The following is a 27,952-nucleotide window of genomic DNA, read 5'->3' on the forward strand; positions in this document are numbered from 1 at the left end:
AAAGACTGGAACCTGTACAAGTAATTTCTATTCAAGAATTCAGCAAACTGAGGTTGATTCGACCGTTAGTGATCTTTCTATTTCTACGAATTCTTTAAAACGAGGGATTTCTAAAGAGATAGTGAGTGATGTTTTCCTAGAATCTCTCCAAGAAATCATTTTCAGTACTAAGTGGTTTAGAATAGGACGTGCAATAGTCGTAAGTAAATATATTTTCTTTTCTGTAACATACAGGGTTTCCCCAGGTCCTGTGTCTGGGAAAAGTAATGTCTCATTAGCTGAATTTAAAGTTAACAACAGCATTTAAGATATTAAATAAGAATTAAAATGTACATAAATGACAGTCTGTTACCAGCTCCTGCTTATTTTTGAATGGTGTTCAGAGAAGAGGAATTTCAGTTTTTAAGGAATTTTGAACAGTATTAAAATACTATTGATTCACAGGAAAGGGAAGCTTTAAACTTATCTTATCAAACAGCAGAACTGATGACCAAAACTTAGGACTTCTGCTGAGGTGGTGAAGTAAAACGATCCCTCAGGTATTGTGAATTCTGCCACTAGCATATAGACCACAGCATATGAGAAACTTCTACATTTGCTAAGTTTTTCTCCCCATTGGCATGATTTTGATTCAATTTTACATTATTTATGGTTTTTTTTTGAAAATATTGATATTTTTATCTAGCTGTATTTTGTGGAAATAATTTGAGTTTTATATTTTCATCTTTTAGGTATGATGTTGATTCAAAGAGCCCCAACTTGTCCAAACATGTAAGTTCATATTTTTATGGTTTTTAATGATGATTACATAATATAAATTACAACATAGTGATTTATAATTGATATTTATGTTGATTTATTATTAAAATTACATGTCCATAACTTTCATAATTGTCATAGAAAATAAGTAATATTTTAAAAGGACCCTTGAGTAACACTTGGAGGAGCTTAATAAAAGAAAGATATCTTCATATGTAAAACGGGTTAGTCTTTCTCTCCTTTTTATTTTCTTTCGTTTTCATTTTTAAAGAAATCATCTCAATTCTCTGTAATGTTTGAAGTTTGATCCTGCTAATAACAATGAAATAGTGAGCCTGTGTCTTTTTGGGAGGTGTCACGTCTGAGAGAATGGGAAGCGCAGGCAGAGTGACTTGCTATTCTGCTGTCCTTGCAGTTCATTTCTTCAACAGTATTTTTCTAAGTACCTCCTTCAGGCCCCATGCCAGTTTCTGAAGGTACAGTATGAATAAGATAGGCACAGCATCTGTCCTCTGTCTCTTCTGTTCTTTTTGGGTCCTGATCTATCCATTCCTCTTTTGTGAAGAGCTCTGTTCGCCGGGCAACAACCATTACCTGGGGAATTTGTAGATTCAGGAGCATCAGTGGCTGTCAGAGCTATACAGATAAAGAGGTGGAGGTGGAAAGGGAGGAACTGGAGTGAGGCCATCTGGCCAAGCACTGGTGCTCCCAATCAGCTTGTTTATTGACTCTTGGGATTGGAATTAGGCAAGACCTAGTAGGAAGGGATCAATGGGGGTGAAAAGAGCATTCTGAAAGGGGCTTAACTAGGTGCCACGTGAAATCTGAGTACATCGGGTGGAGAATTGGCAGCTGTGCTGGGGTCGAGAGACCGGCTAGACTAATGACATGCCCAGAGACTTAGGAGGGTGAGATTTTCCACTTTTGCACTGTTGTAGGTTACTAACTAGAATATAATAGATATGTAATTGTATGTCATCATATATGATATATAGTTATATATAATTGTATATGACATATGCTTATACATATATATGTGTTCCAGTGTAGTTTAGAGAGAGGGAATGTCATAACTTAGAGAAGAGAAGGAACATAGAGGTGATCCCAAGCTCAGAGACTGTTTTGGGGAAACTAGGTATGGTGGTAAAAATCATAATTTACTGCTCCTTTCTTTCATTAAAGGAACATTTTTGGTATTTATTTTTATTATGAAGCATAAAGCAGAATTATTTGAAGAAAGACTCAAAGAACAATCTGATTGACTTTTCTACAAATTGAAAAAAACGCTCTAACAAGCTCATTCCTTTCCATAAGTAAAGTTTATTGTGGTTGCCATGCCACCTTCCTCCTACTCCCCAGGATAAGATATATAGCATTGTCGCTGCACATTTAAATTTTCCATAGTTTTGTATTGGAAGTTTTCTAAGTTTAGTAAAAATTATTTAGTTGTAAGGAAAGAAAATGCATTCATTTATCTTACACGTAAGTGGTTTATAAAAGAGATTTAGAGCATCTCATGTGATGTGTAACTTGTCTTTAAGGGAACTACAGCTAGAAACAGGCACAGTAGGTGGGGAGCAAGACAGCTGTTTTCTCTTATTTCTCTCATGCCCGCTCACGTTCCCTCTCTCTCTCTCTTTCTTTCTCCACATATCTTTTGCACAGTGACTTTTCTCTGAGCTTCTGCTTCTCTCTGCAGACTAAGTTTCTCTGTTCATCACTGTGCACGTAGGGAAAGTTACCTCCCTAACCCTGGCTGGACATAGACCTCTCAAGCGCCCACTCACCCTGAATCTGTCTTCCGCATTTCCTGTCCAAACGGATCTTCAGAGGGCATGGTAACTGGGCAGTTAAGGACCTATCCATGGGATTGGATATTTTGAGGGTGAGTGTTCAAGTGGTAACACATAGTTCTTACCAGCGTAGTTGCCTTAATACATAGTAATTAGATATTTATGCACCTCATATTTATGAGATGATTGCCCTGATAAGCCTAGTACCCATCTAACACCATACAAAGTTATTATAGTATTATTGATTATATTCCCGATGCTGTACTTAACATCCCTGTGACTGTTTTTATAATTGGCAATTTGTACTTCTTAATCTTTTTCACCTTTTATCCATTCATTAAAGCCCCCCTCTTATCTGGCGACCATCATTTTGTTCTCTGTATCTGTGAGTTTGTTTCTGTTTTGTTTATTTGTTTCGTTTTAGATTTCACATGTAAGTGAAATCATATAGCAATTGTCTTTCTGTCTGACTTATTTCACTTAACATAATATCGTCTAGGTCCACCCATGTTGTTGCAAATGGGAAGATTTCATTCTTTTTTATGGCTGAGTAATATTCCACTTTATATACACACACACACACACATACACACACACCACCTCTTCTTTATCCATTCGTTTATTGTTGGACACTTTGCTTCTATATCTTGGCTATTGTAAGTAATGCTACAGTAAACTTAAGGATGAATATATCTTTTCAAATTAGTGTTTTGGATTTCTTTGGATAAATACCTGAAAGTGAAATCGATGGGTCATATGGTAGTTCTGTTTTTAAATTTTTGAGGAACACTTGTTGTTTGTTAATTTATTGACGGTAGCCATTCTGACAGGTATGAGGTTACATCTCATTGTGATATTAATTTTCATTTCCCTGATGATTAGATGTTGAGCATCTTTTAATCTGTCTGTTGGCCATCTGTATGTCCTCTTGGGAGAAATGTCTATTGTGGCCCTCTGCCCATTTTTTAATTGAATTGTTTGTTTTTTTTGGTGTTAAGTTGTATGAGTGCCTTATGTTTTGGATGTTAACCCCTTATTGGATGTATCATTGTTTGAATATCTTCTCCCATTCAATAGGTTGTTTTTTTGTTTGGTCGATGGTGAGATATGTCTTATAGAAGACATGAATGTATATATCTTTTCAAGTATTTTTCTTTTTTAGAATAGTTTTGTTTTGCCCCAAAGAAAAAGTTTCATGTCTCCCTCATGGTAAAAATTCTTATCTTGACTCTGCTTACCCTCATGATATCTTTTTTACTCTCTTATGATTATACGTCTTCACAGAACAGCCTGGGTTTCTATTATAACTTCTATTTCTGTATGTCTTCAACTTGCTTTACTGTATTCTGGTTTTCATTTCTGCTTAAACTATTATGACATAGGTCATAGCAACATCTAGTGGCCTTTCTTTATTCTTTACCTTACTTGACCTCCCCACGTTTTGGACACAATTGACTATTGAAATACTCACCTCCTTTAACTTCCATGGAAAAGTCTCCCTTCCTTCTTTTCCTAGCTTTCTTTTTACTCATTATATATCATTTTTATAGTTTCTCTTCTCACATCCCTTAATATTAGTGTTTCTCAGGGCTTTATTTTCAATTTTTATCTCTTCTCTCTATATAAACTCTTCTCTGGAGATTTCAACCACTTTTCCATGCCTGACCCTGATGACTTCCAGGGTTCTATCCTTCTGTAGCCTCAGTCAATCCAAGTTCCAACTGCTTGTTAGGTATTACCTGATAGATATTCTGCTGAAGACTAACACTCAATTATATCTAAAATCAATAACCTTTTTCATCCCAGTTTTGCTCTTCTGCGTATATTATCTATCTTGAGAATTATCCTCAACAGAGTATACTTAGTGGAATTGTTTAGTGGAATTGCTTCTCAAGTGGAATGCTTAAGATCTCTCTCCTCATGTATTTTAGGGTCAGTCTTCTGTAACCTCTTTCTGTTAGAAAAGAAAGCTGTTAGGTTGAAACTTGGGTATATTCTCAACCTCTAATTTATTCATTTGTTTGCTTGCTCTATTCTTTTGTTGATTTGTTTATAGCAATGGGGATGGACTTTATTGAAACGTTCATACATTTTTGCTGGTCCTTTTTATAACAAAACATGTAAAACTTCTAAAATAATTCATTTAAAAAATGATACATCTAATTTTTGAACAACTGAGAATAAAAATTAATCAGCACATGTAATGTTGGCTTATTTAACACCATAACACAATGATCTAGAGACCCTTTTAAAAAGGACTGAGAAACAAATTGTGTTTAACTTAAGGCATATTAAATTCACCTCCTTCAAAGACAGGGACTCTGAGATGTTCCACCTGGGATATTCCACTGAAGGCTGGAGTGATGCCTTTTGAGAATAGTGATAGCCCCACCCCAGGGGAGGTTTTGGAAAACTCTGACAGCCCTGAGTCAGTCACTTTGGAACTCATGTTTCTTGTTATCACTTCTTTATGAACCTTAACCATATTTTCTTGCCTAAATGAAAACTGAGCATTAACTATCTCAAGTGGATTGCTTAACATCTCGTTCCCCTTGTATTTTAGGGTCAGTTTTTCTTACTCTCTTTCTGTGTCTCACACACCACATCTAGAGAGTTACCAAATCCTGTTCCAATAGAACAGGATTCCAGCAAAGACTTGTTTCTTTTCTGTCTTCTTTCTTTCTTGCTTTACTGCCTTAGTTCAGATTCTCATCACCTTTCTTCTAAAGTATTACACAGCCTCCTATAGTTTCTGTGGTTTATATTAGCTCACGTTTTAATGTATTCTGTATGTTACTTTGTTTTTTTTTTACAATATATTTAGTAAGTAATACAAATTAGTTAGTAAGTGTTTGATTTTGTAAGTGAATAAAGCATGTCAAAAGAGGAAGGAAATGTGTTGCAAGAACTATTGAAGATGACTGCCTTGAATTTCTGTCAGAATTTTCCAACAAAAGCCCTTCCTTATTTGAATGCATTTAAGTACAGTTTTTAGGTAAAGAAACATATAACTCATTCAACCCAAAAGGAATTCAGAAGGCATTTGGAAGATCGGAGGAACCAAAACAAGCTAGGTTTATTCTCTGAGGAAACAATTTTTAAAAGTGTGGTTGTCTTCCTGCCAGTTTTGCAAAGTGAAGTTAAAACAAACCTTTTAGAAAGACTGCTATTCACATGTGAAGTGTAGGCACTTACCTTTTGCAAAAATAATCTGGTAGCAATAAAGACTCCTCAAGTTAACAATAAAATTTTTTTTTTATTCTCATTTCTGATAATTTTGAAAGAAACCCCTTTCAATATGACTTTATTTGGTTTCTAGCACTTAAATATTTTAGGTCAAATTCTTAAATTTTTGGTATCATTAGAGAAAATGGAGATATAGAGCTGTACCTTAGATTTCTGATATTACAAATGAATATGTGGTAAGTTGATAAAGAATCAATATAACTTGAATTGATTCTATGGTTGATAGAGAAGTTTTTAGTGGAGAAACATTGTGTTCCAGGCAAACATATGAAATCCTGGGACATATTCTTTTTGAGGATTTATTCATTTTAGGATTCTCTAAGGAAGTTCCTAAAATATTATCCCACAAAAGTGTTAGATACTATGAAAAAAATCTGACATTTTGAATTCCAGCTTTGTTCTAAGTTGGTGCTAAACTCACTCATCTTAATGGCATTAGCAGAACTACATGGCATATTCATTTGCATAATTGCATCAGCTAAATCATTAATGAATAGATAATAATAGGCCCATAATTGGTATATCTAAGATTCTGCTTGTTCTGGACCAGAAGACATCATACCCACGAGGCAATCCAAAAAGCCTTTATCCACCTGGTTGATCTCAGAAGGTACCCACTAAAATTTTCATTTTAGATGTGTTAATGGTTCACTGGATGATTATGGCCACAAAACACCAGCCTTCAGTGAAGGTGGGTATGTTCTTTAATACACTTTCTAAATATTATATATAAACTTTCACATGTAGGTTCAGTTGTATTTGAAAATTATATTTGAAGGTTAACTGTTTGGACCATGAAATGCATTTTCTTATAGGAATAGATTTGTAAGTGGAGCAAGATTATTTCATTAGCATAAAAGCCAATTTAACTCATATGTAGCTAAACTGAATTCTATTGTATATTTATGTAATCAGGCAAGGAATAAATATATTCCAGGCAGTGTTCTAGTGCTGAGGAAAACAGCAATGAAAAAGACAAACAAAGAGAGCTTACATTTTTGGAGTTGAGTAGGTGGAGTGGGCAGATTTATTCAATAAAAATAATACAAGGAAATGGTTACGATAACTTCTTTATAGCACTTATATTAATAAGATATTGCTATCTAGAGAGAATGACTGATGAAGCCTATTAACTAGAAACTTAGATTTCCTTCAGTCAGGCAGCATGACTCTGCACCTGGGTGTATTTAATAAAAAGGAGGGAACTATTGAAAATCTAGGGGAAGAGCATTTCAGGCAAAAGGAACAACAGTGCAAATATCTTAAGTCAGGGAATAATTTAGAATGTTGATGTGTCTGAAAGGTAACTACCATATGTAGACAATTATGCATGACAAGAAGATTGGGATGAAATAGTTTGGAAAGGTTCAGAGGATTCAGATGATGTCGTTTGTAAGCCCTGGTTAAAAAATTTTTAGATTTTTTTTTCATGGATTTCACTAGAAGATGATGTGGTCTTATTTGTACATTTAAATAATGACTGGAAGCTGAGGTGGAGAATTGGGTAGGGAAGCAAGACTAGAGTTCAGGTGACTCTTGGAGGTCATTGAGAGAACATGGAGACTCGCGAGCTGGACTCAGACAATCGGACTCCTTCCATTCTCTTCTTTGCTCATTCTACACTAGCCCCACTGGCTCTCTTACTTTTCCTTGAACACCCTAAGTATAATCTTGTTTTGGGGCTTTTGTTCTTGCTTTTTCTCTTACCTGGAATTCTTTTGTCTCAAATGTTCACATGGTTCTCTCCTTCACATTGATTAGATTTCTACTAAACGGTCGCCCACGAAAAGGCTTTGTGTTATCCTCTGATGCTTGTTCAATAATTTTTTTTTATGTAGCATTTGTTCCAGTCCTTATTACATGATGAGAGCCAGCCTTATAAGCATATTCAAGCCAAGGAATTTATTACTGATGCTCTATAAATGGTTTATGTTTCCATTTGCATTTTTGATGAGGCCTTAAAGAAACTTAGACTTTGAGATATAGATAGATAGTTTGATGACAGTATCTTCAGCTCTCACCAAGTTATATTAGGTGGGATCATTCGCATGTAAAACTGACTCTTACTCAGGACTTAGTATTTAATAGCGATATTGTTTGATAATGTTATGTTATATTTAAGATTATTATTTAATAATGCTAAATGTATTTTATATTATTTAATAATAATAGTATGTTTTCTAGTTTTTTGGCCCATTGATTATATCACCATATTTATTAATAGTGAGAATATTTACTTATTTTATATTAGCATCGTTACATTTTACACTTCCTTACTGATGAATACTAATATTCTACAAAAGTGAATATTTTTATATATTTTTTATGTTTATGAATTATATAACTTTATTTTTAAATCTATATATTGTATGATTTGCAAATATTAAACATATATGTTGTAGATAATTTTTTAAAAATGATTAATTTAGATCAATGACCACATACTCATTATTTAAAGCTTGATTTTCATTTAGTATCTATTTAATTGCCTTCACGTGGACTCATAGCAAGCGAAAGCATTCTGAAAATCAATAATTGTACTGGGGAAAAATAAATAAATAAATCTAGCTTTAGGGTGTAATTTTGAATTTGTATTTATAATGTAACTACTGATGTCTAAGTTTAGAGGTTTTTATTAATCTCTTGAAGGTAGGATTAGCATTTTGGGTTTGTAGATACATCCATTCATTAAAAAGACAAATCTTTGCTTGAAAAAAAATGCTGTATTATAATAATGTTAAAATATGACAAATCATTTCTACTAAAAAATTGAATTTAATTGTTGCACGTTGAGTTTTTCTTATTCGCAAAATAGCACATAGATGTGCAAACAACCATTACGATAGTAGGAGTCATTACTGGAGCAAAGAAGCACTATGTCTGACTTTTAGAAATGATTGCCATATTAGTATACAGTGTATAATATAACTAAGTCACCCTCAGTCTTTATAGTTAATGTGATTAGTATGAATTGGTTAAATACAAAGGAAGTCAATAATATTAGCAGGGAATTCCAACAATAAATATTAGTAGATAATGCCAACAATAGAATTCCTTGCCAATTTTTTCCACAGGATTAAATATTATAAAAACAAATTTTGCATCATTTTTCTCTTGCTCTTACTGGCTTAGTGTGAATGTGCTTGGAATCAATAATAAGCACAAGATAGAAGCAATTAATGAATGCAAATCATGACTCTATCTTATCAAGAAATCGAAAGACTAATTCCTGAACAGTTGACTGCGCTTAATTACTGTGCTATATTAAAACTTTAGCTATTAACAAATCTATTTAATATCTTTTAATTTTAATTATTTATTAATTAGGGATGTTATATTTCAAATGCTCATCGATCACTCTATAAAACAAGAAAGTCATTTAAAGATTATCTTTGCAGACCTTTTAGGAGAAAGATGCCACATTATTGAATGCTTATGATATTGCTTATGATGATGCTAATGATAAACTTTGTTAATTAATTAGTTATGTAATAGTATAGAAACAGAAATTTTACTTACCATTAATACCTTCTGGTTTATTATACCATTGTTTGAAAAACGTCATTCTTTTTCACATGAATGTTTGTATGTATACTATACAAGATAAGTTAGTGTATAAGACATAAGTTAGTGTATAAGATAAGTTAGTGTATAAGACATATTTGGATTTTGTAATGACACTCAAAATAAGCGTTCATATTGACTATGAGTGTAAAGTAGTTCTGGAAAAGAAATATTTTATTCAGATAATTATAGTATCTCTAGTTCTGGAATCTAGTGACATGCGATAAGTTTTGAGTGAAGAGTAATATTCTTTTAACTTCAGAGAAATAGGGAGGAGAAGGCAAGCATATATTTATTAGATACTTATTATGTTCCAAGTATCTATTCTAAGAACTTTGCATATATTATCTTATTTAGTCCTCCCAAGAATTTAATATGTAGATATTATTTATTATGTCCATTTTATAGAGTAAGATACCAAGGCATAGAGACATTAGTAATATTATATACTAATGTTATAAACCATAATATAAACCCAGGTAGTACAATATGGACACTCATAATTCTCATTCTTAAGGAGTATGTTATACTGCTTTACTAAATAAATAAATAAATGTATGTATGTATGTATGTATGTGTCTATGTTAAAAATCTTTTAAAAAGAATATATAGTAATCGTTAATACTAGTAACTGCAAGCAAGCAAACAGACCAACAACCAAACCAGTTACTTAACTGCAAAGTAAATTACCTTTTCTTATGTGTGAATTATTAAAGCATATAGCCTTAATGTAATTTTCATGAACATAGGTAAGTAGCTAGCTATAATATAATGTAAAATGTAAATCGATGGAATTGACCAGTAAGAATTGGTACAAGAGAAATAATAAGGTAATAATTTTGAAGAAATTAGAATATATTCGTGTACATGGTTATACAGTCAGAGTAGACATTTCCCTGAATAAGAAAGAGAAGAGAAACATACATGTGTTTGTATAATTAGCTGGCATCTGATGATATGGCAATGCTTCCTTGGATTCTGAGCTGCATTATGCTAGTCATAAAACTAGATTTAGAGTGTTATTGGAATAGCCCTAGCACTCTCTCTGATTTGCTGATTTTTTTTTTTGACTACCTATGCAATGTAAAACTCTTATTATAATGCTTTGCATTGCTGTGCTCTATGCTTTTTTCTTGTCTCCTCCACTCTCACTGCTAGGTCTTTCAGTTTTAATACCAGCATATTGGATTCAGAGTAATATTTTTAAATACTTTTAAAAAGTGGTAGAATGCATTCTATATACTAACAATATGGTTTATGTACATTTAGACAGAGTTCAGAACTAAGTTCTATCTGTATATTATATAGATTATAAAGTAAAAATCAGCTCACTTAACAAATACTTATTGATCTCATGGTTAGATTTGGGAAAGTCAAAGAGTTAATATAATTGAATAAATTGAAACATTTCTCAACTGCCAGCCACTTTAAACTAAATTTAGTCTATGTGTGTTTTAGTGTTGTGGAAAGGTGCCTGGATTTATTATTGGAAATATTGTTATGACCTAATTATAATGGCTCAAAAACTGAAAAAAAAATCCCATTGTAAGAAACAATAAAGCAGCTCATGTTACAGTTTTTATTTCTGTCTTTATCTAGCTGCAGACTAAAATATCTAAAAAAAATCCTTTATGGACTGTTAATATTAGTAATATTACTAATATTACTAGTATTTTGTAAAATACATAGGAAATGTGAACCAGTGAGATACCCAAAGAATGGATTCAGTAGAGCTTTCCAACACAAGGAATAGTTGACAAATACTATGTGCTGATTTTTGCATTGTGAGTAGTAAATATATTGTTTGATAGGAATTCACAAATACAGACACATGTAAAGCAATACATAAATACCATAAATATTTAGGGGCAAAGTATGCAATAACCATGGAGATAATGTGTGTAGATGCATACCATATCTTTTGTTGCACGATTTATTGATTTTATTATTTTAATTTCCTTTTTGTTCAGCAGTGATTATTTGTCTGTTTACTGTTTGCTAATATGAGTCTATCCTAATCAGATATGCTCAATACTTCTGTTTTGTTTTCTTGGGTAATTATAGTACAGAATAGCTTTTACTAAGACTTGTTACTCTATTAGACAAATCCATTTAATATGTAGTGTATGCAGCTGCTCATCAATATTAGTATCCCTAGAAATGAGTTCTAGGATCTCCCATATGTGTCTTTTGCTGCTGACTCTGAAGAGCAATGATATATTCCAAATCTTTAGTATTCAGCTCTAACTATATGCCATGAGACTTAGAAAAATTTAGATATGTTAAAAGAAAAACAACCAATAAACATATGTGTAAAGTCTGTTTTGAAATTGGGAAAGACACATTATTAAAAATATTTAATTTAAATATGTCACAGCTTTACCTTAAGTACTTTTTACTTATTTGAAAGCAAAATTTTAAAAGATTTGTAACTTTATGATGATACTGTTATCTTGTTAGCCATGAAATTCCAGATTCAGCTATTTTCTCTATCTCCCTCCCCCCACCATGTGCAAGTACAGTTTATACCAAATCCTCTTACTCTTCTGTGCACTGTTCCCTACCATTTGCTACAACTTTTATTTGGGCCTTAGCACTGTGCTTCTCATTAACTACTATAACCTCCTAATTGATCTAGCTTCCAGGTTTTTTCTCACTCCTCAGTTCATTCTGCAAACTGGTACCGAAATAATCTTAAGCACGCACTGTTCTAATGATGTCCCTGCATTGCTATAAGCCATATTTTTATTTTTATTTTTATTTTTTTGGCCTGGCCAAAAGGGCTCTCCACAGTCTTGGCTCTTCATCCCCATTTCTGCCCTTTAATGTATAGCCAGTCTTTTCTCATTACCTTTTTGCCTATAAATGATCTGTTTTCTAGTTCTAGAATGCCCAGTGCTCTTCTCTCTGTGATCTCATTCTTTCCTGGCTTTCAAGGCGTACTTCCCTTGGGAAAATATTTCCCTGACTGTCTTAGTTTACAGTGGTCTTTTTTTCTCTTATGGCGTTAGATCCCTCTCCCCACACACCCTCTTTTTTTTTTTTTTCACTGAATAATATAATTTTTACTTTTGTGGCTTGTTAAACATTTTATTTAGTAAAACTTAAAAAATTTTGTTTGCTGCCATTTCTCTATCCATCTTTTGTAGGGTTTCTCTTGGGCCAATTCAAAACACCTTCATATTTCTTGGCCTAAATATCTAGATGATGTTGGAGCCCTTTTTTCACTAGCATGTGAAGTCATATTGTGTTTATGCTATTTAAATTCTTAGGCAGCATATCAATCTGGAAGTAGAATGACTGGGAGAGTCCTGACTCTGCTATTTACTGACTGCTTAAAACATGGAAAAAATCAGGCTTCTAGATGATTAATTTCTCTTCATGTGAAGTGAAGTATTGATAACAAACCTCACATTTTGCAAGGTTATTTTGAGTTATGAAAATAAAAATCATCTAGTTATAGGTTAATGAACTTTATAATATTTTATACTTAGTCCAGTTTGGGGCACTGAATATATGCTAATATCAACTCATGCAATAACTCGTTGAACCCTCTACACAGCTCTGTGAGGGCGACTAATATATGTTAGAGATGAGGATACTGCAGAGCTTATTTAATTGCCCACAGCAGTATGGCTCCAGTTGTAGCCATGATATCACATGACCTCTCTGTAAGTAGCTCTGGTATTGTTAGACCCTCTGCTCTGTGCTTTCACAATCTGCCTCCTCAGCCAAAAGCTTAGTAGTCTCAAAGACATCCAAAGTCAATTGTGAATTCAAATCAAGAAACTTTAAAATTTTTTCATTTTCATTTAAAAAAATTAAAAATAAATGCTGTGTCCAAACACTTATAATCTTGCTCTGTGATTAAAAGGACAAAATGCTGTGCAAACTTACGGGAAAATCACATTGCTAAAATTAATACATTTGAGTTTATTTTGTTTATTATTGGAAGTTAGAGAATTCAGTATTTCAGCAATGAACACAATGCAAATATGATGTACAAAATATATAGCGTGAAAACATTTGGGAACTTATGAGCTTTAATCCTTTTATCTATTTTAGGACTTTCTGGGACAAGTGTTTTGTACATTGGGGGAGATTGTTGGTTCACAGGGAAGTCGCCTGGAAAAGCCAATAGTGTAAGTATTTTTTAATTCAGACAATGAAATATTAACTCTCCAGTTTTTATTTTGGCAGTTCAGAATTGATGAATACATGGTTGTTCACCAAAAGTGGGTTTTAAAATCTTACTTGAGTTTTTTCTTACAAAAATAATTTTGACATGTTTGTAAAGGATAACTTATATTTCAACTATTATATGCTGTGCTATAAAATGCTCACAAAATGGAACGAGCACATTTAAACAAGAAAATGTATTGTTTTCTTTTTGATTGTACTATTAAGTCTCAGATTTAGGACTTTTTGGAAAAGAGATTTTACTCCTTTGGGCCAGGGACTATATGTAACACCATCTTTTATACTACATGTTTAACAAATACATTTTTGGTAACTGCGGTAATTTTATTATAAAATCAATCTGTAAAGAAGGCAGTAAGTATATAAATGTTAAGAGAAGGTGGTCACTATGAATTATACCTTCCACCCTGAATTATACCTTCCACCCTCACCTTTAACAACTGGGATCATGTTTCATTTTACTGTCAGTTACATGGAATAATCCTAATTTCTACAGTTCCAAATAAGGCAGAAAACAAACTCTAGACATTTTTCCTAATCCTTTTCTCTCCCTGTCTTTCTTCTCCTCCCTTTGCTAATCTTGATTATTAGGATTTATTTGACTTTATAAAAATCAAAAGATCTAGTAAGAATATTGAGGCATATGTAGTATCTAAAGGTTTGGGGAATGTTGAAGTCTATATCTTCATCGATGTTTTGAGAATTTCAACCTTACAAAATAAATGTCAAAACTCTACAAATCCATTCGCCTTTGACATCAAACACTTGAAGTGACCAAGGCATCATTCTCATATTCCCTGTATAAAACTGAACTTTATACTTAATGTTTTCAGTGCTATGCAAGAACTTCTTAGGATAATCAGGAGTCTATGAATTCTAGCTTCTTTTATTTAACTTGGTTTTCTTAGAAAATTATTACCAAATATTCAGCTGAAAACTCTTGTATATCAACTACCTTTTAAACATTTTAACGTATAATCTTTTCACATCGTTATAGGACTTGGAAGCTTATGATTTATCTGATTTTTCTCTATAAAAGGAAATTATAACTCTTCTTTCAAAAAACTCTTAAAGTTTGTAAAGTTTTTCCCATTGGAAAATCATTGTTGTATTAGTCTTGAAACATGTTAAAAAGTTGATATATTGGTTGGGGTATGTGGCAAATAGAATATATTGTAAGATGTAGTCCTTGTTCAGCCGATTAAACAATTCTCACCAGATAAAAACTAAGAAAAACAAATTCATGCTAAAGAATAAAAATACCTAGAGTAGTGATTGGCAAAATATGCAAATGTTGGGAGTATTTGCTGGCATTAGAATCATGATCGTTTTACATAATCAGAAAAGATGAGATGCCCTTTGGACTTTTCTTAGGTCTTGCTGAGGATGGGGTAGCATAAATGAGGCAAAGCCTTAGAAACCTGTCGAGATAACATGGAGCTATCATAATTACATACTTTATGCCATCTATAGGGTATTTTGTAATTTAGAAAAGTGTTAATATTATATCTATCTTATTGGAAAAGATCCAACTGATTCAATTTTTTAAAGTATATGTAACTGCTATTTTACTTGGCCTTTGACCTTATTGAGCAGTCTACTCAGGCAAATAAACATCATGGAAAGGGTTTTAAGTGGGTTTATTGTTTGAGCAGTGTGAGGTTTTTTGATTTTTCTAAGTAAGTCTAGCTTTGGCAAGTGTTAGTACTAAAAGAGTAATGAAATGTAGAGCTTGAGTGTAGCCAAGAGATTGGCTACAAAAGAAAGAACCGAAGACAAAACTTTAAGAATTGCAGAATGGTGGCCTATTACATAAGGAATTAAATTAGATACTTGAGATAAAGAGATGGAGGAAAGAGATGAGAGAGGGAATTTAAAGAGGAGATTAATCAAAAATAGGACAGTAAAATTGAATGCAATTAGCTTCCTAGTGGAAGGATATTTTGGACTTATTAGCCAAAGTATCTGGTAATATATTCAAGTGCTCTCACCTGAGCAGTTATTCCAACCCATGTGAACACTGGGTTGGAAAAAAACAGAACATTTTGAGTCACCCATCCTCTTGCTTGAGAAAATATTGGTTTTTATTAAAAACCCCACCTATGAGAGAGGCATGTGTTTAGAGGAAGGAGAACATGTGGATTGAAGAACCAGGTCCACTGTTCTTGGGCTCTTGGGAATTCAAATGTTTTAAGAGAAGGTACAGCTTCTATTCAAATGGCATTTTACCCCCTTACCTCAACCCCAATGAAAGGCAGTCAAAACTGTTCATACTTTGTTTGAAAAAGCATTGATGGGTTGAGAAAGGGAGTGAAATGCTGTTTTATGGAAGTTTTATTGGCACATAATGTCAAAGTAGCCCTTCAAACTTAGTTCACGCCATGGACGCTTTCACATTCCACCCTCATCCCTACTAACCCTTGCTCAGTGACATCCTTTATCCTTTGCTTGGTTTTTTGAATCATTCTAATGTAAAGAGGGTGAGAAGAGATGGGGAGGTTGGAAGGTAAGGGATATTTTAGTAAAGAAAGGAATAGCTTTAGAAGGAAGAATGGGGCCAAGGTGAATATTAGAGATGATACGAGGTCAGAGAAGTGTTTTCTTCTCTGACTGGAAGCTTTATGACAAACACAACTTCATATATAAAAATAGTGGCATATATCAAAGTATGGCAGAAATGATGAAGTTTACATTAAAGAAACAATATGTTTTTAACATGTAACTCTTACATTTATATCTCATAGTCCCTTTTGCCTCCCTCCCATCCTTCTCTTTCCTGGTGAGCCTGCCCTGGCAGGACTTAGCTCTCTAGTTGAAGATAACATTGCAGGGTAGTCCTAACATTCTACAGTTTTTCATGGTCTGTTTCTCATGGCTGGAAATAGAAAGATAATTTGTACACTCTCCTGATGCAGCCATTCCATTAGACATTCTTATTAAGGAGTTAGGGGATTTTCCCTATTGGGTGGGTATAGGCTTTGAAATCACAGCACAGGACACCTCCTGGGGCAGATAATCCACCATGATTAACAAAATTGGCTCATCTTGAATTTTAAAACTCTTCCTGTGTCCCAAATATTATTTATCTTTAGCATTATCCAAGTGTTATGGTGTTTATTTTCTAATTTGTTTTAGATTTGAGATTTATTTTCCAATTAGTTTCCCATTTATATTCTAAATTATTCATATTATTCCCTTGTTTTCTTCCCTTTAAATGACCTAGTTTAAATTATTTTCTGTTAAGGTATTCAGAATAATTTCTCCTAGCTTCTTAATTGTAAATGTATTATGCTATCTCCTCAGAGGTGGTCTTTTTAAAATGATGATATCTATAAAATTTGGAGATTTAAGGCAGACCAACTAGAGCTTTAAATTATTTATTATTTAGCAAGCCTTTGAGAATTAAGCTGTGTTTATTACAAAGGAAAAATGGTTTCTATACATAGCCATGTGCCCTATTAATAATCGGAATTAGAATTTAAACTCGTCTTTTTGTTTCCCTTGCTTCAGTCATTATCACTTTTAAATAGATTTTTCTCATTTTTATGAGAATAAAAATTTTTAATATTTTGTAGAAATTTAGGTAAAATTTTTTGAAATTAGTGTTCAAGAATTTTTAATGTACTTTTTAATAGCAGCCCAAGATTTTTACGATTTCCAAAAGTCTGTTCTGTTAGATTCGAGTTTTGAGCAAACACATTTCTCATATTTTAATTCCATCCTACACTTTAGTCTTTTCCATGAATCCTCCAAAAATGAGTCTTGTGCTACTTAATTTGTCTGCAACATCTTCCTATGACTCATTGGCTCCTCTCTTTAGAGTGTCCCATTATTATTTGGCATTATATCCACTCAGCAGTGTGTCTTCTCATGCTGTGAGATTGTATCCAATTTTCTGTGTGATGCTGTCAGAGTCATACTTCTATCTTTAGGGATCTCAGTGATGGATTCGGAAAGTCTTCCAAAATGCTAGAATCAGCACCAGTTTAAGAAAGATTGCCATTTTCTACTCTGGGAGGAAAGCATTTATTATGTTCATCAAGTAATAGACCTGTTTGTTCCTGTTACTCTCATCCAAGCATGACTGGTTCTGTATAAAAACATGGGGCAAGAAAGCAGGGACTGGTTGCGATTAGAAAGGAGACTCTTTCTCTGGGGAGGAGCTGGAATGCCCAGGGTAACTGAACCAGCAGATGTTTTGGTTTAGGGAAAAGATTATGTTCTTTGTTGGCTGGCTGGAGCAGCATGTGGTCTAGGCACTCAGTAGTGGGTAGAGGATAAAGGGAGGAATGCAAGAGGGGTTAGTGACTGTCCTGATAGGTGTTGAGGAGTCCAGAGACAGAGACTTGGAGGCCCGGGATAATTGGAAGACCAGTTTTCAGTTGTCTGGAACCCCAGTTCTGAATAGGAATCAAAGATGGAGCTGGATGGGTACTGAAGTTCAAAGAGAGAAATGTGGGGAGAGGAACAAAAGAGAAAGAAAGCATGGGAATAAGGCAGAAAGCCAAAGGAAGAGAATCGAGCTTGAGGGAGACTTGAGGCAGAGCCTTAAAGGTTGCCTTAAAGATCTGATTCAAATGTGGCCTTATTCTGAAACCTGTGTTCTAGCCTTGAGTGCTTGTAGAGATCAAGTCAGTGTGAGAAGGAAGAGGAGGAAGGATAGGATAGGAAAAAGTCTTGAAGGTGAGAAACACAAATTTACAATAAAGCAATGCATGTCTTTGTAACTTTTGTATGTGAAAATACAGTCAACTTTGGGGGAAAATTTGACCTTCAAAGTCATCTTGACTTTATTAACTTTCCTGCAAATTAGACTGTTATCAGTTATGCTCTGGTTCATTTGTTGGACAGGCTATTGGACTGGGAGTCAAAAGATGATAATTTTGGTTCTATCTCTGCTACCAACTTGCTATGTAATGTTATAAAACTTGTACATCTATATTTTGTTTTATGTCTGTGGGTCACATTTATAATATGAACAATTTAGTCTAGGGATAAGTAACCATTGTAATAGAGTTGATACTCCATGGTTTTGGGTGGCAGCCAGACCTGGGTTTCATAACTTATTGTGTGTATAATTTGAGCAAATTGCTTTAAATTCCTGAGCTCTGGCTTCTTCATCTGAAACATATGAATAATATACTTTAAAAAGGGTTGTTATAAGAAATAGCGATACTTTATATAATACAGTTGTCATGATATTAATAATAACCACCATCCAATGGTGGTTATTATTGTTTTTAACTATATTTTTGGGGAAAGACCTCTTTAATTGAAACATCTAATAATCTCCTCCCTCCCTCCCTCCCTCCCTCCCTCCCTCCCTCCCTCCCTCCCTTCCTTCCTTCCATCCATCCATCCTTCTTATCATCTTTTTGTCTGTCTCTCTGTCTTTATTTTCTTTAGAGAAGTTTTTACTTAGGAATTCAATAAGCTTAGATGAAGGACAGTTTTGAACCTAATTTGATTACATTTATGTAAATCACTAAATGTTGACCAAATATAAACATTAAAAACTATTTTGTTTATTCTCAGTATAGAGCTAAATGATCAAATTGGAGAATTTCATTAAATTTCTGCTTTTCATTAGTTTGGGTTTTATAAGGTACTATTATTATTTTGTTGGAAATGCCCTGGATTTTTAGAGCATTAGACCCATGTTCAAATAATTGCAAAATGTAATCAAGTTCAATATATCAATTAAAAATTATTTATGTTCTTTAATTTGCAAAGATCACATTGATGTGTATACATATTAGTAATCTTTATACAACCCAGCACATTAAAAATTAAACCACTGATGGCATCTTAGAGAGATGTTGGTTGCTTCATATATCTAGAATAAAGCATTTATGTACCTCTGGGAGACCCTATATGAAAAATTGTGTATTCTCAAAAGGCCAAGAGTAGAGTGAGTTTTAGTACATTTCCTTATAACAAGATTATCAGTCTCCCATATAATGGAAATTTAATAAATGTTCAGCTGGACAACTTTCTTACATTCATTTGTGGATCTGAGTTTGTGCACTGGAAAGATCTCCAGGGATGTAATTGTTTACCTTACATAAGCAGACTGTATAAAGCTGCAAGCTTCCATACTTCTCTGCACTACTCAGAAATTTCAGTGGTTACAGCTAAAGGCATATAGATAGACTCTTCTGGATATAAAGACTTATAAAGGATATGGTCAGCCGTGAGATGTATTGGTAAGATGAACACATTTTTCTCAAAATACCCTTAATGTCATTCTCAGAGACAAGCCCTGGAAGGGTTGGTCTGTTGTTCTAACTTGCATTTGATATTTCCCTATTGTTCTGAGGCTACATACAACAAACCCCTTTAGGCGCTTCAGTTTAAGAAAAACTAAAGGCAAAATCATTTTTGTCAGTGCTTACTATATAGATTATATTTACTGATTGCCTTTGTTTACTTTTCTGTCAGATACAATTTGGGTGTAATAGAGGTTTTAGGGATTTTTTTTTAATTCATTTATTCAACGTATCTTTACTATGAATACATTATGGCCCAGAAACTGTTAGACACTAAACATACAACTCTGCAGACACAGAGTTGTGTCTGTCTTCATGGCATTTACCATGTTTTAATTAAATGTATAATCAAAGAAGTAAATACAATTATATATTAATATTAAAGTATATTCTTAGACCAGAATACATAAGATATTTTTAATATTTTGAATTACACAATAAATGCAGTGGGAAATTCATGATTTTTGTTCGTTTACTTTTGTGTGGAGAATAGTTGTATGTGATTGTTAGATTAATAAGTTGATTACTGTTGAAATGACAAGTAGTTTGGACTAAGGAGATGCAGGCCAAGAATATTCTATAGTTATGCAACTATAACTATAGTCCTATAGAGAAAGGAAGGAAGGAAAGAAGGGAGGGAGAGATAGAGGGATGGAGAGAGAATGGATAGAAGGAAGGGAGGAAAGAAAGAAGGAAAAACACTAACAGGATGTTTAATCTCTCTCCTTCCTGAACTTTGAAAGGGAAGAAAGCAATGTTTTTAAAAATGAAGGCAAGGTGAGGAAAGCCCTTTATGGGCCAACCTTGGAATAAGAGTCTTGGGACCAGCAACCCAATGATGAAATAAATGTTTGGTACAAACATGTGGAGATTATCTGCTCCCATAGTTAACACTCAACCGGTTCTTTGTCATCAAAGCAGGTGAAAGGGAGTGGTGATTTTTTTTTTTTTTTAAACAATACCAGCAGCTAACTTCATTGAGCTCTTATAACATGTTAGTCACTGTTCTACCTGTTTTACATATGGTAACTTCTTTCACCCTCGTCTCACCATAATGAGGTAGGTAGATATTATTATCCCCATTCATATGCTTAAACACAGCACTATATTACTTTTACTAAATGAAGATATTTATCTACAGCTTTGAAATAAATTAAAATTTATATTTCATTTCATTTTAGTAATACAAAAGGTTTACTTAAAAATCAAGAAATCTCTGGATGGTAAGAAGAGCTCTCAAGGGATCACCCATTCTGACTTAGGTCATTTCAAGGACAAGGTTGCTTCTCATCTTACCCACACAACTCTCCCACAAGCATAGTCCAATGTTCCACTTTTTCCTGTGGTAAACAGTGCTCATCCCTCCAAGAGTTTGTGCTTCTTGAGTCCATCTTGGGTCATGAAGACTTAGATTCTATGGGGTACTCGAGGCTTCCATAGGATATACACTGAGACTCTCCTCCTCCCTGTGATTACTGAGAAGACAGCATAACCCTAAAAGTGAAAGGAAGTATGGCTTTCTAGTTCCCCCAGTCTCTACTCCAAGGGGACTGCAGCAGCCACTCTTTCTGTAGTCAGCTAAGAAGAAAGTACTCTTTTCCAGGGGTAACATTAAATTTTCTCAGAGCCAACACAGTCTGAATAGGAAGATGATTGGATTGAAACTGAAAAATCCCTATCTAGTTTTGGAAAGAAATAAATCAAAATTTTCTCCTAATCTTCTGGAAAATCATCATTTTGAATTTACAATATGCTGACAAGTAAACTGCACAATGTTCTTATCATTTCTGGTCATTTCTTCCATTTGTTAATGCGAGATGACTTGCCTCCATTTCTAAAAACACTGCTTTCTTTCCTTTCAAAGCTCAGAAAAAAGAGATTACCAACCTATTAGTGTCTTTCCCTCCCCGCGTCCCTCCCTCCTTTCCTTCCTTTTTCCTTCTTTTATCTATTATCTATCTATCTATCTATCTATCTATCTATCTATCTATCTATCTATCATCTATCTATCATCTATCTAATCTATTTTCAAGAAAGCTTTTAAAATATTTAGTTGAGCTTAGGTGTCATTTTAGGTATAGGTAGATATTCATGGAGCAGCAGGCTGACCCGAGAATAAATTCTAGTAAGTGAAAAATCTCAATAATCTTTGCGATTCACTGTCTGCTTTGATACCAGTATTAATTGAACCCTCTCAGTAATCATGGAGAGAGGTCAATCAAATCTCAGCTCTTTCTCAATTTGAGTTAACTCTAATGAAAGACTCGAAACATAGAGAGAAGTTTAGTAAACTAACATTATTGAGTATATTTAGATTCCAACATATATTTTAGTCATGCATTCATTTTTAATATATATGTGACATTTTTAGCTGATTGTTCTCCAGCATCATAGTGAAGATTCTTTCCCCCTTCCTTTCATATTTTTTGTTCATTTTAAATTCTCTATCCTTTATTATGATTCACTGAAAAAAAAATAATAAAAAACATACACAGTAGATGTTCCTGCTGTTTTTATTAGTTTTTCTGTGAACCATGACACATGTGTGTTCCACAGTGTGCTAGAGCAAAGCACTCGAACAACTGTGTAAAATTCAGTCAAGGGCCTGAATACTTTTCCTCTCTCTTTCTTCATATAACAATTACGAAAAAACTTAAAAAGAAACTGTTACATCCTCAGTATTGTAGAGATCTGTTGTGTTTTGTAAATAGTGGGAATTCAATAAATGTTTATTCAACTGAGTAGTCCAGAAAGATAGCCACATTTATATGGTTTTTCCTTTTTGTTAAGCACTGTGTATCTCCTGCACATTGTAACTTTGAACTTCCAGTTTCTAGGACTTGGGACAGAATTTTTAGATTACAATATCATTGTTACATGTACATTTTACTACATTACAAATGCAAAGTATATTTTTAGTAATATCAGCAACCTAATATTTCTGTAGATAGATGAATTAGATCTAGTTTATAAAAAGCAAAGTAATTTCCTAAAAATTTTTTTGACAAAAATTTTTTTCACAAATGTGGTATTTAAGAGCTAGGATCATGCCATTCTTGTCAAAAATTATTTTTAAAGAAAATCTCCATCTCTAGAGATTGTGAGCAGTTTCCTTGATTTTTGTTAACTGAAAAACTGTGTATCAAATCATTGATTGTACTCATTTTGTTTCTGTACCGTGATAAGAACCATCTTGCGTTCCTTTTAATGTCAACGTTTACTAACTATAAAATAAGATCACATTTAACTTAATTATAATGTTAAAAATTACAGGGTAACAGATGGATTTCTTGATGAACCCCGTGTTTCAAGTTTTAAACAAAAGTCACAGTTGCAGTTTTCTGGCATATGACATATTTTCCCGGTGAATACAGTGTGTTTCTTTTTGTGATAACTGATTTGATAAAATCTTACAAATGACATTTTGTTAATATTTTAGAACTAAAACATATTGCATAGAAAGATAAGTGCATTTGATTTATATTAAGTGAATTATTAGTTTTGAAAAACTACTTGCATAGATCTTTTATTTTGCTTTTGTAAATGACATAATTTCCTCAGGTATTTAGATCTCAAAAGAAAGCTAATATATTAAAAGTTAGTTTCTTTTTCCTTGAATGTTAAAGTTTTCAATTATTGGGCCATTTATGTGGTAATCCTGATGGCTACTAAGTGACTATTAGGTGGGTAGCATATATAATGCGGATACACTGGGCAAATGGATGATTCACATCCTGTGCTGGATGAAGCGAGATCTTGACAGTTTTGTAGAATGTCCCTCAATTTAGGATTCTCAGATATTTATCCCATGGTTAGATTGAAATTATGCAGGAGGCGGGGTGAAGTGCTTTCCTATCACAGTATATTAGGGGTACATGATATCAACATGACTTGCCACTGATGAAATTAACCTTGATCATTGGCTAACGTGGTGTCTGCCAGGTTAAAATTACTCAACATGATAGTGCATTTATCATTTTTTTAGTATGGTCAATTCTTGCTTTATATATTTTGGAACTATAATGTTAATGCATACAGTACTAAGAATGTCTTCCAAATTAATTGATTCTTTTATCATTACACAGTAACAATGTCTTCCAATCTTTTTAAATTTAAAATCTGTATGTTTGGCATAAATGTTTTTCATTAGGGTTCGTTTTTCTCCCTTTAGTATATCTTTCCATTCTTTCCTTTGAATTTTCTAAATCCTTAAATTTTGATGTCTACTGTGAATAGCTAATAGATGAAATTTATTGTTTTCTACAGAATGACAAGCTTTGTTTTTAATCTAGAGCGTTTAGTTCATTAACATATACTTTCTATACTATTCCTCTGGATTTATTTCCATTACCTCCTTAGTGTTTCTCATCTGTTCTATCCTTTTCTCTTTAGTTTCTTTTGAATTCATTGTAATTTTAAAACACTTTTCACAATTTTCCTTTTGTAAACTTTAGGCTATAAAGTCCTTAAAAATAATAGTTTCCCAGTTTTTAAACAAATTTGCTTAATTCATCAAATTCTATTTACTTTAAAGCATCTTTTACTTTCTTCCAAATGATAAAAAATCAGGAAACTTTAACTTAAATCCTCACCCTTCTGATTATTACTATTGTTATCCATTTGTATTTTTTATTTCAATTTTAACAGTACTATCATTGAGTTAGAGTCAATATTTATTAAGATTTATACATATTTACCATTTACTTTATCATTTCTTCTCTTTAGACTTTCCATCTGTGATCATTTTTCTTTATTTGAAGTCTGTTCTTTAGAAATTCCTCAAGCATGGGTTTTTGGCTATAAATTCTTATCTGTTTTTTTCATCAGTTCTTCACCAGCCATTCTCTTTTTAAATATTGTAGCTCCTCTATTCACTAATTCTTCGCTTTCCGGACCTCTGACTAGATGTATATTAAAACTTTGGTCTTTGTTCTCCATGTCCCTAAATCTCTTTATACTGGTTCCTATTTTTGCATCTCTGTGCTGCATTATGGATAATTTCTTTACATTACCATATTTCACTGATTCTTCTGCTGTGTCTAATATGCAGTTAAATTCATCCACCGAATTCTCTAATTCCATTATTTCTAGAAGTTCTATATTTGTTTTTTTTTTCCTCCAAATAGTCCTGATCATTTTATAGTCTTTTTTTTTTTTCATTTATTCTCTTTAAATTTAAGGTATATTATACATACTTACATTTTGTATATTATACATAACATTTTCATTATTCTAAGTCTGTGTTCGATTCTGTAGCTTCTTGTTTCTGAAGACTATAACACATGGCACATTTTTCCTTTAGTGTTTTGTGAGCTCCTATATATATTTTAACTTTCAATCTGAGAATATTTTGAGATATAATTTGAAGGCAGTCTCTCAGAGAAATTCGGCCTTTACTGGGCACTTATGATCCACTTGCATTAAACTGAATTCTTAGTTTGAAGCTTTTGTAACTACTCAGGTGGTATAAATTAAGTCAGCAAACCTGGTTAAGCTTTGAATGAGTGGGAGACATTTTTTTCTCTTTTATTAATCACCAAAGTTTAAGGCAGGGGTTTATTTTGTAAGCCACTCCACAGGGAATGTTTATATCTAATTCATGCTACACTCAGGCAATCTAGTCATTGTGATTCAAGCTTTATGCTGTGAGTTGGTTGTTTATTCAATTCCCCTTTTTGTGAGTCTTTACCACTCTCTTTTTTTCTTTTTTTTTTTTGGTCTCATCTTTATGTCCTCAGCAGCCATGTAAAACAAGTGCGAGATCAAACTCACTAGCGGTCACCTCTGCATGTCCTTTTGCCTTTCTATCTTCAACTTCTGATTAGTTCTTACTTTCTTGCCAGGTTATCAGAGCATTTATAAAGACTTCTTGTCAATTTTATTCATTTTAAAGTATTTTCATGTAGAGATTCAGTTAGGGTGTTTAGTTTGCCATAATGCTGAAAATATAAATCTTGTGATTCACAAATAGAAAGAAGAAAAAAGGTATAGTTGGATTAGAAAAATTAACTGAGAAATGATACATGTAATATTGTAAGAAAAAACATGCAAGGATAAATTAATTGATCCCTTAGTCAGAAAGACCTGGAGAAAATGGAAGATACTGATATGTACAATTAACCTAATAGAGAGTAAAGAGATAAAGGAAATAAGATTTCATGATGGACATTTTCTTGCACAAGCTCTGAGGTGGTATTTTTAGTTTAAGACTGAGTGATGCTTTCTAGAAGAAATTTTAGAATAGGAAGAAGAAAGGATGGAGCAGTTGTAGAGTGAGTATAATTTACATAGATATGTTTACAATTCACAATATTTTAATTTTTCATTCTTTTGCCTGGTTCTCAGTCAAGATACTAAGACCCCAGTCCCTTATACATGGAAAATAGGTGGTGATGTGTTTGTTGAATACATGGTGGCATAGGTTGTCAGGGGTGAATTATATTCTTGAGGACAGAAATACTCATTGGACTCTAATTCGACAATTTGTAGTTCCCGGGACAAACATAAGAGTTAAACTATGATTTGTGATAGGACAACAAGAAGCATGAAGTATACCTGTTGGTTTACAAGAGGTTTGTGTCATGAATTTTGTTCTTATACAGTTAGTTCATAATTAACTTGGGAAAAGAAAGGGTAAATATATGTGATTGTAACAATTTAGGAATAATTAAATGTTAAACCTGTAAGTGCAATAAGAGTACAGAGAAGGCTGAACTTTGTATGAGGTTGGTAGGATAAGTTTCTTGGAACAAAAGTAACTTAATCTGGAATAGGGAATGTTTGAGACAAAATAGGGAGAAGTTAACACACTGTGGTATGTCAGGGCATGGGAATGGGCACAAAGAAATAAGTGTAAATGAGTAACCAAGTTGACGAAAGGAGAAAGAAATATTGAAAACCAAGATTAGGAATAGGTTTTAATCACATAATAGAAATCTTAGAAACCGTGGAAGAAAGTTTAATTATATAATGAATATTACATTAATTACATATGGTAGACAATATAAAGCTATTGAAGATTTTGGGGCAGAGGACTGAACATGTTAAAAGTGGTCAAAATTTAGCTTCATCGGGAAATGTGAATCTACAGGACAAACTCAAAGCTGGAACTGAGAATATATTTTGTTAGGAAAGATTCCACCTATTAGTGGTATTCTCTGTATTTGGTTACATAAAAATAAAATACATAAATATTATAAATAGAAAATATTAATGTATATGAATATATTTTTTGTTGTTTCAGAGGAATTCCAGGGAAGAAATGTGGTACAATTATACTTACAGCAGAAGAATTAAACTGTTGCAGGGTAAGTAAATATTTTTTTGTTTTAAATAGTATTTTAAACACTTCTTTAAAATGATATTTCTGAAACTATACTTAAATGATTAACTCTTGAGTAAACTTAGTAAAATATAATTAAAATTATGCTTTATATAATTCTATAATCCATAAAATATCTTTTTAAAACTTAGTACTTTAACCAGAGATACTACATTCTATAGTCCAAAAAGAATAATCAGTTATTTTGTCTTTTTAAAGAATGAAAATTATTGAAATAAAATCTAATATTAGTGTCATTTGGGGGACATTGATATAAGGAATTGTCAATTGCACCAATCAGTTCAATTCTTATAAAAATTTTGAGGATTGATGTATGATTCTGAAGGAATATTTCTAGTCATTTGACTTTAGCTTTTTTTGCATAACACTTATTTTTCCATATTTCTAGTTGAATTAAATCAGAATAAATTTAGTCCCATCTTTTGTTAGTTTGGGAAATCCACGTTTGAAGAAAGGACTAGCTACCACTCCAACTAGGAACATGATAATATAAAGTGCAGAGTCAATATTTTTAGAGAACTGCAATTTTTAGTTGTGATTTACTGATACAGCCATTGACTCAATGTTCAATGATTTCATTGTTGTCAAGAAATGAGCATTCCACCCTGGAAGTAATGATGTCTCTCTGAATCTGAAGTCAATACTGTCTGTTTAATGTGGCCCAGTGGATCCCTGGGAATTTTTACTTCTGGGGAAAAGAAGTTTTAAATTAAATCTCTAGCCTCTTTATTTACAATGCTTGCTTCATGATTTAAGGAACAGACGCTCCCAAAAAGTAC

General features: G+C 33.0%; 1 protein-coding gene across 5 annotated transcripts in view; it reads left to right on the forward strand.

Moving 5' to 3' along the window:
* The window catches only part of CPNE8 (copine 8), a 176,678-nt gene that overhangs the window by 47,731 nt on the left and 100,995 nt on the right, over nucleotides 1–27,952 (forward strand). For 4 of the 5 annotated variants that reach the window (XM_036236629.1, XM_036236630.1, XM_036236627.1 and 1 more), the window contains exons 5-7: nucleotides 732–771; nucleotides 13,428–13,504; nucleotides 27,075–27,138. In XM_036236629.1, coding sequence (XP_036092522.1) covers nucleotides 732–771; nucleotides 13,428–13,504; nucleotides 27,075–27,138 — 181 coding nt within the window. Of the gene's footprint in view, nucleotides 1–731; nucleotides 772–6,439; nucleotides 6,490–13,427; nucleotides 13,505–27,074; nucleotides 27,139–27,952 lie in introns of those variants that run through there. The other variant, XM_036236631.1, reaches the window with a different exon arrangement.

Source organism: Rousettus aegyptiacus, unplaced genomic scaffold, assembly GCF_014176215.1.
Source record: "Rousettus aegyptiacus isolate mRouAeg1 unplaced genomic scaffold, mRouAeg1.p scaffold_m13_p_2, whole genome shotgun sequence".
NCBI classification, from domain to species: Eukaryota; Metazoa; Chordata; class Mammalia; order Chiroptera; family Pteropodidae; genus Rousettus; species Rousettus aegyptiacus.